This window comes from Thunnus thynnus, chromosome 8, assembly GCF_963924715.1.
Source record: "Thunnus thynnus chromosome 8, fThuThy2.1, whole genome shotgun sequence".
Classification (NCBI taxonomy): domain Eukaryota; kingdom Metazoa; phylum Chordata; class Actinopteri; order Scombriformes; family Scombridae; genus Thunnus; species Thunnus thynnus.
Window position 1 is genome coordinate 26,981,180 of NC_089524.1, and position 18,872 is coordinate 27,000,051.

Consider the following 18,872-nt stretch of genomic DNA (forward strand, 5'->3'; position numbering starts at 1 on the left):
CCACAATGCTCAAAATAGTAGTATACCAACACTTTCTCCCAACATTAAACTATGTTTGTTAAACTCATCAATACTAAATAATGAACAGTCTGGTACAAACTACCTCTGCTAATGTTTACTAAGCAATATAAAATTAGACCGATACATTAAAGCAGCACAAGTTGCATTTTTGGCCACTTGAGGGCAGAACATCACACACAAACATTTGACATATTATGGCCTTCTAATGTTGATAGGGATAATATGTTAGCAAACAGTGGCCTTCTTATACACCCAGCAGACATGGAGCAACATTAGCATTCATTTGGAGTTGTATTTCTGGTGACTAGTTGAACATAATTCCAGTATTCGCTCTTCCTTTAGCTCTGTTTCAGTCTTCACCTACTCATGAGAAATATAAGTCAGTAATTAGCTTGCTAAATGCTCCGCTACATTCACCAGCTAGTTGCTAATTTTGTCTGTCTGGTATTTGGTGCTGGGCAGAACAATTTCACTTAGAACAGCTGCCTGCTGTATCTGGAAACAATGCTGTGAGAGCAGTGAAAGTTGCAGGCCATAAAACCAAAACAATGAGCTGAAAGACATTAAAATGCTGTGCAGAACTGAGGGGAACTGCAGACCCATATGATAATTCTCTGTGGGTTTGTCATTATGAGCGAACCCTTTCACATTTCACATGGTCTAAACAGTGGCTTTGAACCATTTATTTATTTATTTTTTAAAATTGATTAGTGCAGCTTTAATGTTGTTACATAAAATGCTTTTTTCTCTGTGATTGTGTGTTAGGGAGGATAGATTCCAATATTGGTACCACTACATACCTGTAAGGCAGGTAAATTATGCATTATATGGTATTATAGAAAATTACTACTGTATAATAAGGAGGGCTGTGGTGGGGATCAATATTTTGCGGCTATAGTGAGGTTGTGCTTTTACTGAGCCTTATAGAACTCCATTTATTGTTGGCTTCAGTCAGCATGCATGGGAAAGAGGGAACCTAATCTGCTTTCCATTTTATGTTTGCATGAATTAGGAGATTTCTCTGTCGTGGATAATAAAACTAACATTGCTTGCTATAGAGTTTGGATAGTCTCAGCTGACCTCTATTGTAGTTTGTAATTAGAGATAAAGACAGCCTAGATGCCGCTCTTCTTGTCCAATTTTACTTTTGTTGACTTCTGTGGTCCGTTGCCTAGAAACTGCACACTGAGAGAAAACTTGGGAGTTAAAAACAGAGACAAACATGTCTCAGGGAATATATATCTACTCTATCCATGCCTTACATCCTATATTGATTGTTGAATGACTGGTGGGTGGGTGTGTTTACGCAAGCTTGTCACTCCTACATCCTGTCAAGGTCAGTTTGTGATTGAATCTTCCTTATTTCTTTTTCTCTTCCCTCCGCTTTGGCCTCCACTCGTTTGGGTTTGTGGTGAAACTGAGCCTTGCTTCAAAAAATTTTCCATCAACAGCAGCAAATAACAACAGGGTCAGATGAGGAGAGTGTGGCCCTTAGCACGCACTGTGGAGGCCAGGGCAACAGGCTCTGGTTTGGCCTCCTCTGTGGAATGCTCTCTTCATCTAAATGTGAATAGGTTAGCAGAGGGAGCACCATGAGAACAAGACCATCCTCCCGTTGATATGAGCCATCATCTGGCCTCAATTGTCTAAAATGAGTTGCGTATAATTGCTTTCTCACATGCTATCTTTACTCAGAGAGCTGGTGACAGGATCGATGGTGAAGGCGGGATGTTTAATCACCATCTTGGCTGGGTGGGTGCCTCATGGGTGGGAGATGAATGAAGAGGTGAGGCGTGTCTCGTGAAGGATTTACTCTCCTCTATTTGGTATGCATGTTTTGAATAGCTGTGTTTTATAATGGTATTGTGTTAAGAGGAAATGGGTGGTAAAGTTATATTCTGCCAAGAGATTCCTACCTTTACTCGGTTTTCTCAGAGCACTGAGTGACTGCTATTCTAACACGCCCTGCTTCCCCTCAAAATGAGCCTATTGATGGTTGAGTTCCTTTTTTGCCGGCTAGACTGTATGTGACTCAACAAAGTCCCCACTCCCCATCTGGGGAAAACACACCATGCAGTTTAGGCCTAGCACAATGTTCAGCACATTCCACAGAAATGGAGAAGGGATTAAATAAACATTACAGTCTGTCTCTAAATGAGTTTACTCAGTAATTATGCATAATGGTAGATCATTAAGGTTGATTAATAAGGGGTTTTATTGTTGTGCTTGTTGGGAATGGTTTGTGCTTCCTAGTTTATGTTCAGTCAAGCCTCAGAGGAACACAAGCTGAGTCCTGTGCCCCTTTTCTGTGTTTCGTCAAATTTTGTGCCCAAAACAAATTTACATTTCCATTCCTTTACTACCACTTAGCAGATCGTCTGTGTTTTAGATGCAGCAAGAAGAGCCTGGTAAACCTTTCAGCCATAACCAGAGTGGAAAACTACTGAAGATGTTTTAACAAAAAACCCCAACTCACAAGACCACTGATGAATGCTTGAATTACAACTCTACTTTTGCATTTTAGTTCACATACGTTGCTGCATGAAAATGCTGTCATTTCTTTTCTTGGGATATCGACAGATTCAGGCCACCCTGTTGAAAACACATCCCCCTACTGTTTGTCCGCCTCTGTTCACTATAGTTACACACATACACAAAACACACACTTACCGTACTTCTAACAGCCCCAACATCCCCCATCACAAAAACCAGAGTCATTAGTTCAATGATGTCATGTGTTACATTAAGCCCTTTCCTGTATGTGTTTAATTTAACGGTGCTCAAAAAATGTCCAAATGATTTCCCCTATATTGAAGGGGATTTGTATTGTGTGGTCCACATCAAACTCAGAGCATATGGCTGCCAAATCCATAGTGAACCATTATGATTAATACACTAAGTGACTTAAAATAAAGTCGTGAGGTTTAACCAACAAAGGAAACCTGAGTTTCTCATGCAAATTCCCATCAGACATGGCAGTCACCCAAAGGAGTTGTTTTCCCTTTTCTCCGCCGGGTTATAATCCGGAAAAATGGATTTTAAAACCACACATACATATTGGTTTCCTCAATCAACTTTTTACTTTCAATTGCTGGCTGCTGTCAGTTTTGTACTTTGTCATCTAACAAAATCATGCTATACAGGATCCCTCTATTGCCTCAGCCTCTCTCTGTCTAGATCATGTATTTGATACACAGATAGTTGCCGGGGTTGTTTGAAGCGTGGCGGATGACTCTTGGCCTCAAGGGCCGATACTCCAGTTGGATAAGGTCTTCCTGCTCGTGCCATGAACAACTCTTCATTAGTCTCACGCCACGATCTGTTTCCTATCATTTAACACACCGACGTCTGGCAGCGTGACAGAGCCAGCCAAGTTTCCGTTGTTTCACTTCATCAAGTGATAAGACAGAAGAACTACCCAGAAGAGTCTATTGTACAGGGGACTTGGCGTTAAAACAGCGGCAGAGCGAGCAAAAACAGGGTGACAAGGCTCTACAGTGCTCCACCTGTCACTGGCACTGACGAATTACTCAGTGTGATCTGTCTCAACAATGGCAGAGCGTATAATTTTTCCTGTCTGACCCAGCCTGACTCATGCTCGTTCACCTCCTGTTCCTGTACTTGCCATTCATTCACTCACTTTCTCTGTCTCGTTCTCCGCTCTCACACCCACTCTGTCAGGTGTAAATCCTAGAGTATGAAGTGTTGTCTGAATATTTTGGCTGATGGATTGCTTTCTGGAACAGGAGTTGGCCTGCTGCATGACTGACACACCAGAGTGTATGAAATCGAATAATGGCCACGCAGCAGGATGTTGGGAATTTTTATGCAGCTTTCCGAGATAGCTGGAATGTCCTCAGGTCAGGGCTCTGGACAGACAGAACAGCTGTTCTTCTGGCATTTTGGGAATTCCTGCCCCCTTTTCCTTGCTGCTGTCTTCAAGTGCTTACTCATGGGGAAATGCTGGGTATCTGTAAATTAAAGAGTACAGTCTAGACCTGCTCTATGTGAAAAGTGCCCTGATATAACTTCTGTTGTGATTTGGCGCAATATAAATCAAATTGACTTGACTTGTCAATGCAGAGGTCGAGAGGTGAACAACAGACAGTATATGCCCTCTTTTTTAATAGGGTATGATAGGCTGTGCAGTGTGTGGAGTGTGAGTATTTTGAATGAATGTGTCATAATGTACTTGTAATGTACTAAGCAACGGATTCACACAATATTGACATTTGAGGGCAGCACTTATGTGTGTGTGTTTGTAGGAGATGAGCTATGTGACCCCTGTTGTTTGATCCTGTATTTGATGTGGTAACATGGTGCTGGGAGATCGGCTTTAATCATAACCCTGTGAAGAGAGATGAGACGGATGAAGCTGGTTGTGTTTTAGACTCTCTCATCCCTCCAGGGTCCTAGATCATGGAACAAAGTCCATGTCAGTAGACCCCAGGGAGATGGGACATGGCCCAGGCGCCTGCCCAGACACACAGGCCTCTGATTGGAAGGAGGGGAAGGGTGTATCTGCTTCCCGTAACACAGTGTCTTGTTGCTGCCTCAGGGTGGCTGATGTTTGACAGATAAACTTAGACATGCCCAGAGGGCGTGTGTGAGTAGTTATTAATGTTGGTTAAATTGGCCTCCATTATATTTGGCAAAGGTATATTTAAGCTCAAATATTTGTCAAGAAGAGTAACAGCCTTTGCTTGTCAGATAAGATTAATTGAAAAGGGACATACATTTCAGTAATAATTCCTTTTACTTGTAGTCTATAATGTAAGTTTTTACTGGAATATTCATTTATATCTTTTGACAAAAGGCCACAAGACAACGGTGACATTATATGACTGATAATCTCTGGGACCATTGATTAACCATATTATGTCAGCGATTTGAATGCATAATTGTATACCTAAGACAGTTCCAAAAATCAATCCAGCTTAATCAGGTAATAGTTAATTGAAATGTATGTATATAGGCTAGGCGACATAATGAGATATAGTGTGTTTTATCAGGTTTTATGTTTTATAAGTTTAAACATCAGTTTTTCTGCTCTGGTTAATGCTAGCTGTGTTTATCACTCAAGATGGTGCAGTTTGCTAGCGTTAACACCAGTTATGTGGAGCACCAGTCTGAATGATTACAGCGAGAAAAACCTGTTTCAATGTTCATATGGGCACCTGACTGTTGTTTTAGGACAGACAAATTGTGAACCTGTCCTTTCATGACTTAATGTGTGTCACTCTTCTTGAAACATTGTATCAATTCAACTGCAATTCAGTTGCTGTTTCTATTGCATTGTAACCTTATTGCAAGCTGCTTTGGACAAAGCATGCATGTAATGTTACTAGCATAACATGTGAAAGTAACCAAAATTGTGATTCACCTCCTCCCCCAGGTGGTTTTGCGAAGGCCGTGAGCTGCTCAGCTCTCCTGACATACAGATCAGTAGGGATGGTGACCTGCACACACTGGTGATTGCAGAAGCCTTTGAGGACGACACAGGACGCTATACCTGCGTGGCCTCCAACAGTCTCGGAGCAGACAATACCTCTGCTGAGGTTTACATTGAAGGTCAGCAATGAAATTGACAATTTTCACATTATGTGGGCTTCCATGGTTGCTAATCTGCTGCAATGCTTTACAGGACAAAGTGAATATTGCTTTGTGGCACAAAATCTGTTCTTCCAGCACAACAGAGATTTCATCATTAGTGGATAAGAGTGGATATGCTACAAGGACAAGCAGCAACATGATTTGTATACAGGGTTTATGAGAAATACAGTCACAGCTTTGACATACAAATAACACATATAAAAACAGCAGCGCAGTTTCCCAGGAATCTGTTGATCTGTCTTATTTTTTATATTTGAGTTTTTTACTATTGAAGAGGTGGCCTGTATCATACAGGAATTCTTTTTGTCCCATTGCAGGAGCTTCATCATCAGACTCAGAAGGAGAAGGAGCATCAAAGTCCAGATCAGGAACCATGCCTCAGTAAGTGTGTTTCTGCATGACCGCTTGTGACCCCATGACCCAATGAACCTTGAACCCCTGAACAGGTTAACTGAGTCCTTCAGCTGCTAATCAGGTCTGCTGCCTACTGCTATTTAACTAGACCCTTAAAAGGCACTTAAAGAGCCATAACTCTGACCCAGTGCATAGGCCACCATCTAAATAATGGGGTGTAGAGGGTTAATATGGTAAAAAAAAAAAAAAAAAACTGTCAGGGTTGTCCCTTGTACTTATGTCAAATGTTAAACTTTTAACCCCCTGTCCACTTTCACTCTCTTCTTTTACTTTTCTGTCTTCCCTCACAAATCTTTCTTCTACTGCACTGAAAATATTTGTTAGTCCTGGTCTTTATACATCTAACTGTCTTGAGTCCAATAGATATTTGATTGTGTTGTATTTCTTTGCCTCTCTCTTGTTTGTTCACAAACTCCAACTCTAGGTAGTCTCTGTCAAGGAGATTTTGTTTTCTGTCCCATTTGTTTATCTGTTATTTAGCAATCTCAAAAACTTTTTTACTTGTTCATTTGGTGTGAAGTTAGGCCATGTGTGAAAGAGCAGATGTGGATGTGGGTGCATGTATTCTTAAAAGCCTACAACATTGCAAAATAGGACATCTTTGAACTTTTTAAATTTTTAGTCATGCTAGCACCATGGCTAAAAATATTTGTGGTATCCAGAGGATGACACCCTGACTTTTCCTCTATGAGGAAACCATATATAAGGTTGAAATTTATGGTTTTGGGTGAAATGTCTCGACAACTATTGGATTGATTGCCATGAAATTTAGTAGTTTAGTAATAGTTCTAATTCACTTGCATTTGAGGATTTAAAAGTGCCCTCTCCGAGTGATGTCTAGTTCTCTAAATATTTTTGATTATTATCTCTATGTATAAATTTGCCTCCATTTGGACCACTTCCTGATTCCCTTTCTGTTTATACATTGAGGCCAAGAACACTGATATCATCTTAATTGCTGTGGAGCCAATTTTCTTTGATTCAAGTATCATATTTTAACTAAAAGCATATAGAGTAGTGAAATTCCTCCTTTTTTCTTGGCAAAGTGTTTTTCTTTGGTGCTGATTTATGCTTTGCTTATTTTAGAGTGCAGAAGAAGACCACTTCAATGTCCCTGACAATACGGTCATCATCACCCAAAACCCCTGAGGTCCTTCCTCATCGCTCCACGCTGGTCCAGTCCCTGTCTCAGCCCCCGCAGCGAGTAAGCCATCTGAAGTACAAAGTGAATTAGGGCCTCATAAGTTCAGACACATGGTCAAAGATCTGGAAAATTCTCTTCAGTGACACGAGCAGACCCCTTTCTGAATGAACTCCACCAGTTCAGAAAGTAAGTTTTTGTTGTCTTCTAGATGCAGAGCCCGGTGTCATCACTGTATGGTGCTGATGTGTCAGGTCCTCCTATATTCACCAAGGTAAGTCTGCATACAAATGGTCAAAAGTAAGTGGACATTCAAACATTAGCCCCATACAGTGTGTGATTGTTGAACATGTCATTCTAAAACCATGGGCACTAATACTCTTCTGAAATTTTTTTCCACAAGATCTTGTAATCTGGCTGAAAGATTTGATCCCATTCAGCTACAACAACGTTAGTGAGGTCCGGTGCTGATGTTGGCTGATAGGACATAGCTTGCAGTCTGTGTTTCAGTTCATTCTTAAGGGGCGGGTTTGAGGTCAGGGCTCTGTGCAGACCAGTTCTTTCACACCAGTCTTGTAAAACCATTTCTTAATAGACATTCCTGCATTCACAGAGGCATTGATATGAATCAGAAAGGAACTTCCCCAAATTGTTGCCACAAAGTTAGAAGCATACTATTGGTTAAAATATCTTGTACACTGTAGTTTTGAGATTTCCCGTAATTGGAACGGAGGGACCTTGCCCAAACCATGACAACAGCTCTAGATACACACAGTATATACACAGAACCTAAAACACATGCACTTAGACTCTTTGCCTTTCTGTAATAGCAGTGTGCAGTGCTGTGGCTTTCAGCAGTGGGGGTCAGATAAAACACAGGCTTTGATGAGAGCTCCACTTCCAGCTCAAGAACGCCCTTTGCCAACTCAGACTCTTCAACACTCCCCCCAACAGCCCCCCGGCTCCCTCTGCCTCAGGCTGTGGGTCTTGTGATGGTGGGACTCAGACGGGCTAAGGCAGAGTTTCAAACAGCATTGCCAAACCCACAAGGGTCAGGTCTCTTTCACTCTCATCCAGCCAGTCAGACCCTAAATCATTTTCCCCTTCATTACAAAAAGACATTTGTTTTTCTTCACCCCTACCCACCTCCTTTACAAACTGCTTCAGGCTTTAATCATCTCTTTGAGAGGACGTTCGCCTGAAGTCAGCACTGTGATGTCACCCGTACAACACATACACGTACACACACACACACACACACATGTACATACGCTGTCAGACTCATGATGTACAGTCCACCCTTGGTCTTCCCAAAACATACCCATACCAAAGACACACACAGTTGCACAGAGAAAGAGAAAGGCTCAGGCTCACAACACATTTATCCACACTGACACTGAGTGCCTCTTGTTGATGGATATACCCGCCAACACCACTCTGGCGCTGTTAACCAGCAGAAGTGACAACACAGCGCTGATGGTGGATTCTCCGTCAGCCCCTACACGGATGTTTTTTTAGTTCACCTACACTATGAAGTGTCATAGGATTGGTGAGACACAGGGGTTAAACTGCAAGTTTGTAAGGATGATGATGAGGAAGAGTCCTCTCTACACCTATAGTAATGCCATAAAGGCACCATTTTCACATATGTATAGGTTAGTTTAATTATATGAGAATATAATATACATAAGAATCAGAAGGTTGTCTTGTAAAAATCCTGATGTTCAATGATGATAAAAAAAATGTTGAAAAGATTACTTTAAGATTAAGATTGACAACCTGTAAAATAAAATGTTCACTTTCACATCATCATTTGCCAAATTTTTAAATTTGCAGTGTGTAGAATTTAGTGGCATCTGGCAGAACGGACTTTTTTGATTATATGATGACCACAGCTGATGGACCCGATAGACCCCAACAAAATGTCAGGTGCTTGGAGGAGTGTATACCAACATATTATTGTAGATGTGATGTTTTACAGAATCATATTAGCCAGAGGAAAAACAAACAAAAGTGACTCTGTGATTGATCTGAAGACAAGCCGTACTCATTAGCCTAAAAGGGGAGTGAATGGATGGTAATTGGTTTCCAAGTTCATTCTTGAGTGGACGGCACCATAAAAAAAGACCTAAAACCAGCAAACTAATGTTCTCCTGGACGCTCATTTCCTCAAATGGTGTTGCATGACAAAGCGTCACTTTCAACCCTCTTTCTCTCTCCATCTATCTACATCTACATCTGTCTCTTCTGAAGAAGATTTATTCTTTTCATTACCGGTTTCAGTCTTTTCTCATTTCCTCGTCATTCTTCACTCACTCACTCCTTTTTCTCATTGCTTCTCTTTTACTGTTATAACCCTCCTTGTCTTATTTATCCCTCCTCTGTGCAGCTGTTGCAGGATGCCCAGGCATCCGAGGGCCAGGTGGTGGTTCTGGAGTGCAGGGTCCGTGGTAGTCCTCCTCTGCAGGTCAGATGGTACCGCCAGGGAGAGGAGATCATGGACTCTCCAGATTTCCGTATTCTCCAGAAAAGTGAGACGTTCTTCTTAATGGTCATGAAGCTAATTGTATCTGAATAATTTTTGTGTTCTCATTTTTAGCACCAAATTAAGAATCCATATATGCTAATAATCTAAGTATTTCTGTTTTTCTTCTCTACTGGCAATCAGAGCCTCGATCTGCAGCTGAGCCAGGTATGTCACCTCAATTCCTCCCAGGTCTATCATGGTATGACTTAGTCAATTACAACATGTTCCCAACCGCAGTAAGTGGCTAAACTTAGTAATGGGTTATTAGCTATGTCTGGAATTTGACGGTCTCATTATCAGCCACAACCTTTCACTTGGTTATGACTACAGCAAATCACGAATGAATAAGTCTTTGTCTCACAGGACTCTCAATATCACATCTACCAGTCAGGAGGAGTCCCTGGTTACGTCTGAGAAACCCCACCATCCGCAAACTCAAACACATAAAACACACACACACACAAAATCACAGATAAACAATGGCCAATACGTTAATTTACGTCAGACATTTCCCACCTGTGTGACTCAGTGGTCATTTCAGGTGTTACTTACAGGTTGTGAGTCACTCAGACGTCCCTGAACATCTGTGTTCCAGCGTTTATGTGTGTGTTGGTATGTGTGTGCCTGTCTGTCTGTTATCCATGAATAGTTACGTCCATGCTTGTTTGTCTTCTCTCTGCCTGCTGCTCTCTGTGTGTCTGACTGTGTATAGTGAGTCACCAGTCTACATGACATATCCACATATCCATCACTCTACCATGCACATAAATTGTCTTCCTGTCCATCTAATGTTTCTGTCAAGTCTCATTACAAACAAATCGAGTGTCAACATCCATTCCATGCCTGTGCTGACGCTGTTGTTGATCAGCTTCAAGTCTTTTAATTTTATCATGACTTACTTCAGGCTACAAATCTAATTTCTAGGATCACAAACAGTTTGATCATTAAATGCGCATTGATGGTGGTTGTTTTTTTCTTAGAGGAGATCTGCACTCTGGTCATTGCTGAGGCTTTTCCAGAGGACGGAGGTCTGTTCTGCTGCACTGCTTCCAACCCGTACGGCTCCATTAACAGCACAGCCCAACTCACCGTCACTGCAGGTGGGTCCAACACAGACACAAAGAGATGGTCAGCATGTTGTCACAAGGCAGCATCTGGACACCAACAAGCAACAGGCACCATGTTGAAGCCAATGTGGGAGTGCATTAAGATGCAGTTCCTTTACTATCCTGTAAAAAACGTACACACACACACACACACACACACAAATTCTGCCTTGATTTACATAGTCTATAGACTATTCAGAATACTTCAGGGTCTTCTTCTAGTTTGTGTCCATGTGGCAAATTTTTAAACTATTGCTCCATTTAAAGGATGTTAAAGCTTTTGGGGGGGACATGTTAACCTTAACCAAAATTTAGATTTTTGAGCTTTAGTAACAGTAATATAATGATGGAAAGCATAAACCCACTCCAGGCTTCAAAATGGCCCTTAAAAAATCTATTGATGATGTCCGAGACTGCACATCATTGCTTTTCTACAATCTAAAGGCATTTAATTTCATCAATGACGAGTAACAATATTCCATACAGATGCATTTACTTTTAATTGTACTACTTTTGGTCCTTTATAATGCCCTTTATAAAAAGCATCAAATAATGAATATCAAAATTCAATCTAAACCATCTTCAAGCAAATCTGATAAGAGCAGATCTTGTTATCAAAAGGTGAATATACTGTATATATACTGTATATATATATATATATATAGTTAGTTAGTTATTTAGTTAGTTAGTTAGTTAGTTATATTTATGTCCCAAACAAAAATCTCTCTAGTGAACCTCTGTTGAGGCGTGTTCACAAGTCTGTTCCACAGTCAGATCATCTCACATTTTTGACTTTTGGTGGTTTCATCCCATATCACCACTAAAACTGTTGAAAGTTTATGAACTTCCAAAAACCCATCCAATAGCTGTGTAATGTTTGATGTTATAATTCACATGTTCATAGAATCACCAAATGACAGACGCATAATCTGAAACATGACACGCACAAGACTTATACAGTTGTGTATAAGTACAAAATCCCAGATCTTTACAGAGTTTGCCTTTGATCAGCACTGATCCCAGTTCCCTACCTGCTGAATTCACTAAAACACTACTACCCTAATTATAAGTGAGATGCTCATCCAAAATAAAACCTAAATATTTATACTGGTCAGCATATGACAGCACTGTTGAGCCAAGTTTAAAAATAACTGCACTTCTTGCAACCGATTGCTGCCTGAAATGTGCTATTTTTGTTTTATCTTGGTTTACCATAAGTCTCCATTTCCAGCACCATTCATTATGAACATTTCCTGTAGATCTTTTTCATGTTCTGCTAGTAAAATTATATCAACAAGATTTCATTTAAAAGCTAAATCATGAACATAAACAGAGAACAGTGTTGGTGACAACACGTCTCCTTGTTTAACACCAAACTGTTGGAAACCATCTTGTTTTAAACTCATTAACTTGAACACAGGCAACAGGTGCTCAATAAAGAGACTTAATGGCATTAAACAATTATCCATCAACTCCTGAAGTTAGCAAGAGAAGAGGTCTCTATTTACCCAATCAAACACCTTCTGAAAATCAATAAAACATAATAATGTAGACGTATTTTCCTCAATTCTTGTTTTGACAGCTGATGTAACAATATATATATGTAATCAATAGCTCTAGCTTTTTCTGAAGCCATTTTTCCTACCAGCAAACCTGTCCTACAAGTCTGTGATTAAAGAGCAATGAATACATTTATACACGGTGCTGATAAGGCTAATGCCTCTATAGCTAAGTGCGAATTTGGGATCATTTGTTGATGCTTTAGGGATAAGTTTAATGTTGATCTTATACCACTGAGAAGGAATAATGCCATCATCAAAAAAAACCTGAAATAGCTAAAACAGAACTTTAAATAATTTAGGAGACTTCTGCACTTCATTAGAAATGTCATCATTACCAGTAGATTTCCTGAATTTACTCTTTTCAGTCACCTTTTATATACATATGTATGTATAGTCTGACTGAAGATTTCACCCTTTCTGTATGTCCGTGTGCATCTTCCTGAACATTGTTCTTGGAACTGTGTGTAAGTGATGAACGAGAAACCGGAGTCAAATTCCTTGTATGGGTAAACACACTTGGTCACTGGTCCCTACAGGTGAGTTGTGATATCCAGTGGTGAGGTGATGTTTATCCACATTGTGCTTGCAGTTCACACTGGATTGTGAATTTGTCGGTCAAAGTTTGTGTTCACAGGACATTGTGTTGATGGTCTGGTCAGTGAGAGGTTTGTAAATCTCACTGATGTGTTGTTGGCCAGCATTCCTGGGGGATTGAAGGAAGAGCCGTCTTGTTGCTTGAGGATTCATACCGTCTGCGTTCAAACATGAGGAGACTTTCCTTACAATATGTTACTGTCTGTTTAATCACCTGTCGCTTTCTGCTTCTCCAATATGATGAAAAACAGGAAATACTATATGTCTTTGATAATGATTTTTAATGACTTCAAATACAGGGGGAGATTTATATTTAGCAAGTAGAATTATATTGTTTACACGATATTCCTGTGTTGTTGTTGTTGTTGTTACACTGTCCGACACTTCCTGACCAGGTCATGTGACACTGGTGGAAAAGCTGTTCTGTGTGAGAATATCAGACACTATTAAGAAGTAATTATTCATTAATGAATTAACACAGACAATGCCATTATTGAGAGGCACTGCTCTGCTAAACTAGAATATCTCAGATTTAAGCTTAGACCTTTCTATCTGCCCAGAGACTTAACATCTACATACATCCCCACCAGATGCTAATGCTAAGCATGCAATGAAAGTATTGCATGCTGCCATTAGCAAACAACAGACTAAATACCCAGCTGATGCCAAGGTGTTCTAGTTCTTATATAGTGTCGGGGGGCATGCCAGTCCCCCCTCTACATCATGGATCCACCAACACAAATATGGTGAAAAACAGTTTAATGGTCTAACTCTACAATTCAGTACTAGATCGTTCACAGTCTTTTCACAATTATTTTCTAAAATGAATAATGTGTTTCAAAAGAAATCTCTGATTTTCCTTTACACAGACTTTAAGAAATATATTTAGAAATATGAGGAAACTTCCCTCACATTTGCACCATTTCCAATTTAACGTTTTACTCCATAATTCCAAATTCTGTCTGTATACATTAAATAGATACTTTATGCAGTGTAGCACAAACGTATTCAGTTCTCTGAAGGCTAATAAGATGACACCTACGCAGATGCGCCTGTGTGATCTTTTAATGCAGTTTTAAGTTCCAGACAATTATATTTCTGCACATGCATTTGTCTATCAGATATAGAAAGAAGAGTTTGTCCTGCTCTAGATGTTTATAAGTAAAAAGGTACTGTTGTTGATGAGAAATTATATGACTGGAAAATATAAACTCCAAACTCATAATTTCAGAGTTATATCCTGACCCCAATTGTGATATATGTCCGGTAATTAATTGGTTAAAGAGGATTATTTAGTAAAAAGGTCAACATTTAACTATACTTAAACTGTGAAACCAAGACAGTAGAAACAAAACAGTATAAACATCTGCAAATATAGACACAGTTTTCAAAGGTTTTTTCCAATTTTTTTAATGTCATTTTCCATACTGTGAAATTTCGAACTGTATTGAAAAAATATACAAAAAACATTTATATTTTTGATGTATTTAATGAGAGAAAAGTGCCGAATTAAATGGGTGAGAGTAATGGGTGTTTGGGTGTGTGTGTGTGTGTGTGTGTATATGTATGCGTTGGGATACACACACACACACACAAACATAATAGGAATTAGGAAATGCATAAATATATGAAATGCATGCATTTCATATATTTATGCATTTAATAAGAGGAAAAGGGTAAAGGGGAGATAAGGGGTGAGGGTTAATAGTATTGGGGAGTAGGGTTAATGGAGTAGGATTAGTGGTTGAGGTCTGGTCTTGTATCTTGCATGATGGGGTTGGGTGGTGTGGTGATGGGAGAGATGTGCAGGATGGAGAGCTCCAGTTTATTTGAATAACTGGCGGAATCTTTTCCACAGAGATTTCTTCTTGCTTTTCTTGGGCTCTTTGGCTTCGATCTCAATCTCTTCCATCTGCCTCTCCAGATCAGCCATCCTGTCAATCAAGCCTCCGCTGGCTCCCTCCTTCTCCTCGAGGGTCTTGTTACTGAGAGACTCCAGTAGAAGGGACTTTTCCTCCTTCCACTGGCGCCTCTCGTTCTCGAGGTCCTCTTTAGCCTGCTTGAGTGCTGCCAACAGACGGGAGGTCTCATCCTGCTGTTTGGCCAGGAGACGGGACCTGTCCTCCTCCCACTGGTGTGTTTTGTGTTGCAGGTCCTTGTTTGTCTGGACCAAGGTAGCCTCCATTTTAAACGTTAACTCCATGTTTTGGGCCAAGACCATTTCCATCTCTCCCTGCTCTTTCTTCTCAGCCTCCAGAGCGTTCTCTAACTGCCTAATTTTATTAGACGCTTCACTGTTGGCCTGCCTCTCTTTGGAAAGCTGAGCTTTTAGAAATCCTTGCTGGAGGTTTGCCTCTGTTGTTTGGCTCTTCAGCAATTGTTTCCATTGCACTACCTCTTTTAGCAGGACTTCTTTCTCCTTTGCCAGTTTAGAGATCTGCTCCTCCTTCTCTTCTCCGATCCTTTGAAGCTCAAGCTCAGGGATCTGGAGCAGAGCCTGGTTGGTCTGCTCACAGTAGACCTCCACACTGGTTTTCTGGACAGGACATGCAGGCTGTTGTGCTGTCACAGTGAACCCTAGATCAGCGAATAATTTGGTTAATGTGGTTGGATGTGGCTCCTGAGGAGCTGCTGCAGGCTCTGGCTGTTGGAGGGCTGTGGCAGGCTCTGGCTCTTGGAGGGCAATGGCATGCTCTGGCTCCTGAGGAGCTGTTGCAGGCTCTGGCTCTTGGAGGGTTGTGGCAGGCTCTGGCTCTTGGAGGGCTGTGGCAGGCTCTGGCTCTTGGAGGGCTGTGGCAGGTTCTGGCTCTTGGAGGGCAATGGCGTGCTCTGGCTCCTGAGGAGCTGTTGCAGGCTCTGGCTCTTGGAGGGCTGTGGCAGGCTCTGGCTCTTGGAGGGCTGTGGCAGGCTCTGGCTCCTGAGGAGCTGTTGCAGGCTCTGGCTCTTGGGAAGCTGTGACAGGCTCTGGCTCCTCAGGTGGTGTTGCAGGCTCTGGCTCCACAGGTGACATGGCAGGCTCTGGCTCTTGGGGAGCTGTGACAAGCTCTGGCCCCTGAGGAGCTGTGACAGATTCTGGCTTTTCAGGTGCTGTTGCAGACTCTGGCTCTTGGGGAGCTGTGACAAGCTCTGGCTCTTGGGAAGCTGTGACAGGCTCTGGCCCCTGAGGAGCTGTGACAGATTCTGGCTTTCCAGGTGCTGTTGCAGACTCTGGCTCTTGGGGAGCTGTGACAGGCTCTGGCTCTTGGGGAGCTGTGACAGGCTCTGCCTCCTCAGGTGATTTGGCAGGCTGTGACTCTGGAGCTGTGGTTGGTAACTCTGGCTCCTGTCTCATCTGACCCTGCCTGAAATGTCGTCTCGGCAGGGCAGGGTAATCAGCTTTGTTATGTACCTGGCAGTACACCAGGTTGCTCCCCTCTTGGAGGTTTTTCTTCCATGGGTTTACCGGCTGAGGTTTTTCTTTCTTTTCCTCCACCACCGGTTGAGGTTTCTCCCTTTCCTCTTGGTCCTTTTTGATGGCCCGGTCTTCGGTCTTGACAGACTTTTTTTCTGGGCTGAGGGGAGCACCACCCTGATTGGAGGTACGCGGGATATGTTTGATGATCCTCTTGTTCCTGCCTTTCCTGCTTTTTTTGTTTCCACTTGTCTCCATCTTGAGATCGTTTCTGGGCGCACTGGTTCACAGTAAGTGTTCACAGTAAGTGTTCACAGCAAGTGTTCACAGCAAGTGTTCACAGTAAGTGTTCACAGTAAGTGTTCACAGCAAGTGTTCACAGTAAGATGTATGTGTCTTACTTCTGGAGGTCTGAGAAGCTGAGATTCCTTTGTGACATCACCAGTTTTTATGATGCAGTAAAGGCCTCATTTGCATAAAGCATTCTAGAATCTTTTTTTTTTTTTTTTTTTTTTAAATAACTTTATCTATATATTTATTTGAAACGATTCTCGAATCTCAGCTTACATCTCAAACCTCCAGCAGTGAGACACAGAGACTTTCTGTGAACACTTACTATGAACACTTACTGTGAACACTTACTGTGAACACTTACTGTGAACACTTACTGTGAACACTTACTGTGAACCAGTGCGTCCAGAAACGATCTCAAGAGAGGCAGGCCAACAGTGAAGCTTCCAATAAAATTGGGCAGTTAGAAAACGCTCTGGAGGCTGAGAAGAAAGAGCAGGGAGAGATGGAAATGGTCTTGGCCCAGAACATGGAGTTAACATTTAGAATGGAGGCTACCTTGGTCCAGACAAACAAGGACCTGCAACACAAAACACACCAGTGGGAGGAGGACAGGTCCCGTCTCCTGGCCAAGCAGCGAGATGAGACCTCCCATTTGTTGGCAGCACTCAAGCAGGCTAAAGAGGACCTCGAGAACGAGAGGTGCCAGTGGAAGGAGGAAAAGTCCCTTCTACTGGAGTCTCTCAGTAACAAGACCCTCGAGGAGAAGGAGGGAGCCAGCGGTGGCTTGACTGACAGGATGGCTGATCTGGAGAAGCAGATGGAAGAGATCGAGATCGAAGCCAAAGAGCCCAAGAAAAGCAAGAAGAAATCTCTGTGGAAAAGATTCCACCAGTTATTCAAATAAACTGGAGCTCTCCATCTTGCACCTTTCTCCCATCACCACACCACCCAACCCCATCATGCACTGAAATCCTCCCCCACACAGCTCATCCAAACTATACCTACAAGACCAGACCTCAACCACTAATCCTACTCCATTAACCCTACTCCCCAAAACTATTAACCCTCACCCCTAATCTCCCCTTTACCTTCCCATTTTTCCTCTTATTAAATGCATAAATATATGAAATGCATGCATTTCATATATTTATGCATTTCCTAATCCCTGTTATGTTTGTGTGTGTGTGTGTGTGTGTGTGTGTGTGTGTATCCCTACACATACATACACAAACACCCATTACTCTCACCCATTTAATTCTTTTCTCTCATTAAATACATCAAAAGAATAAATGTTTTTTGTATATTTTTTCAATACAGTTCGAAATTTCACAGTATGGAAAATCACATTAAAAAATTGGAAAAACACTTTTGAAAACTGTGTCTATATTTGCAGATGTTTCTATTGTTTTGTTTCTATTGTCTTGGTTTTGCAGTTTAAATACAGTTAAATGTTGATCTTTTTACTAAATAATCCTCTTTAACCAATTAATTACCGGACATATATCACAATTGGGGTCAGGATATAACTGAAATTATGAGTTTGGAGTTTATATTTTCCAGTCATATAATTTCTCATCAACAACAGTACCTTTTTACTTATAAACATCTAGAGCAGGACAAACTCTTCTTTCTATATCTGATAGACAAATGCATGTGCAGAAATATAATTGTCTGGAACTTAAAACTGCATTAAAAGATTACACAGGCGCATCTACGTAGGTGTCATCTTATTAGCCTTCAGAGAACTGAATACGTTTGTGCTACACTGCATAAAGTATCTATTTAATGTATACAGACAGAATTTGGAATTATGGAGTAAAACGTTAAATTGGAAATGGTGCAAATGTGAGGGAAGTTTCCTCATATTTCTAAATATATTTATTAAAGTCTGTGTGAAGGAAAATCAAAAGATTTCTTTTGAAACACATTATTCATTTTAGAAAATAATTGTGAAAAGACTGTGAACGATCTAGTACTGAATTGTAGAGTTAGACCATTAAACTGTTTTTCACCATGTTTGTGTTCAGAACTTTTTGGGCAGGCCTGAAATGGTGGATCCATGATGTAGAGGGGGGACTGGCATGCCCCCCGACACTATATAAGAACTAGAACACCTTGGCATCAGCTGGGTATTTAGTCTGTTGTTTGCTAATGGCAGCATGCAATACTTTCATTGCATGCTTAGCATTAGCATCTGGTGGGGATGTAT

The 18,872-nt window shown here is 41.2% G+C and overlaps 2 protein-coding genes across 8 annotated transcripts in view; one reads left to right on the top strand and one right to left on the bottom strand.

The window, feature by feature from the left end:
* Positions 1-18,872, top strand: part of palld (palladin, cytoskeletal associated protein) — a 63,671-nt gene that overhangs the window by 16,226 nt on the left and 28,573 nt on the right. For all 7 annotated transcript variants that reach the window (XM_067597631.1, XM_067597632.1, XM_067597626.1 and 4 more), the window contains 7 exons: positions 5,417-5,592; positions 5,952-6,015; positions 7,135-7,252; positions 7,401-7,463; positions 9,579-9,720; positions 9,858-9,881; positions 10,697-10,816. In XM_067597631.1, the coding sequence (XP_067453732.1) occupies positions 5,417-5,592; positions 5,952-6,015; positions 7,135-7,252; positions 7,401-7,463; positions 9,579-9,720; positions 9,858-9,881; positions 10,697-10,816 (707 nt within the window). The remainder of the gene's footprint in view (positions 1-5,416; positions 5,593-5,951; positions 6,016-7,134; positions 7,253-7,400; positions 7,464-9,578; positions 9,721-9,857; positions 9,882-10,696; positions 10,817-18,872) is intronic.
* Positions 14,419-16,752, bottom strand: LOC137188162 (proteoglycan 4-like). Its single transcript, XM_067597641.1, has one exon. It carries the CDS (start codon positions 16,625-16,627, stop codon positions 14,804-14,806), a length of 1,824 nt encoding a protein of 607 aa, XP_067453742.1. The 5' UTR covers positions 16,628-16,752; the 3' UTR covers positions 14,419-14,803.

Bases quoted from the DNA above. Each gene is read 5' to 3' on its own strand.
- LOC137188162 (XM_067597641.1), bottom strand. From the start codon at position 16,627: ATGGAGACAAGTGGAAACAAAAAAAGCAGGAAAGGCAGGAACAAGAGG.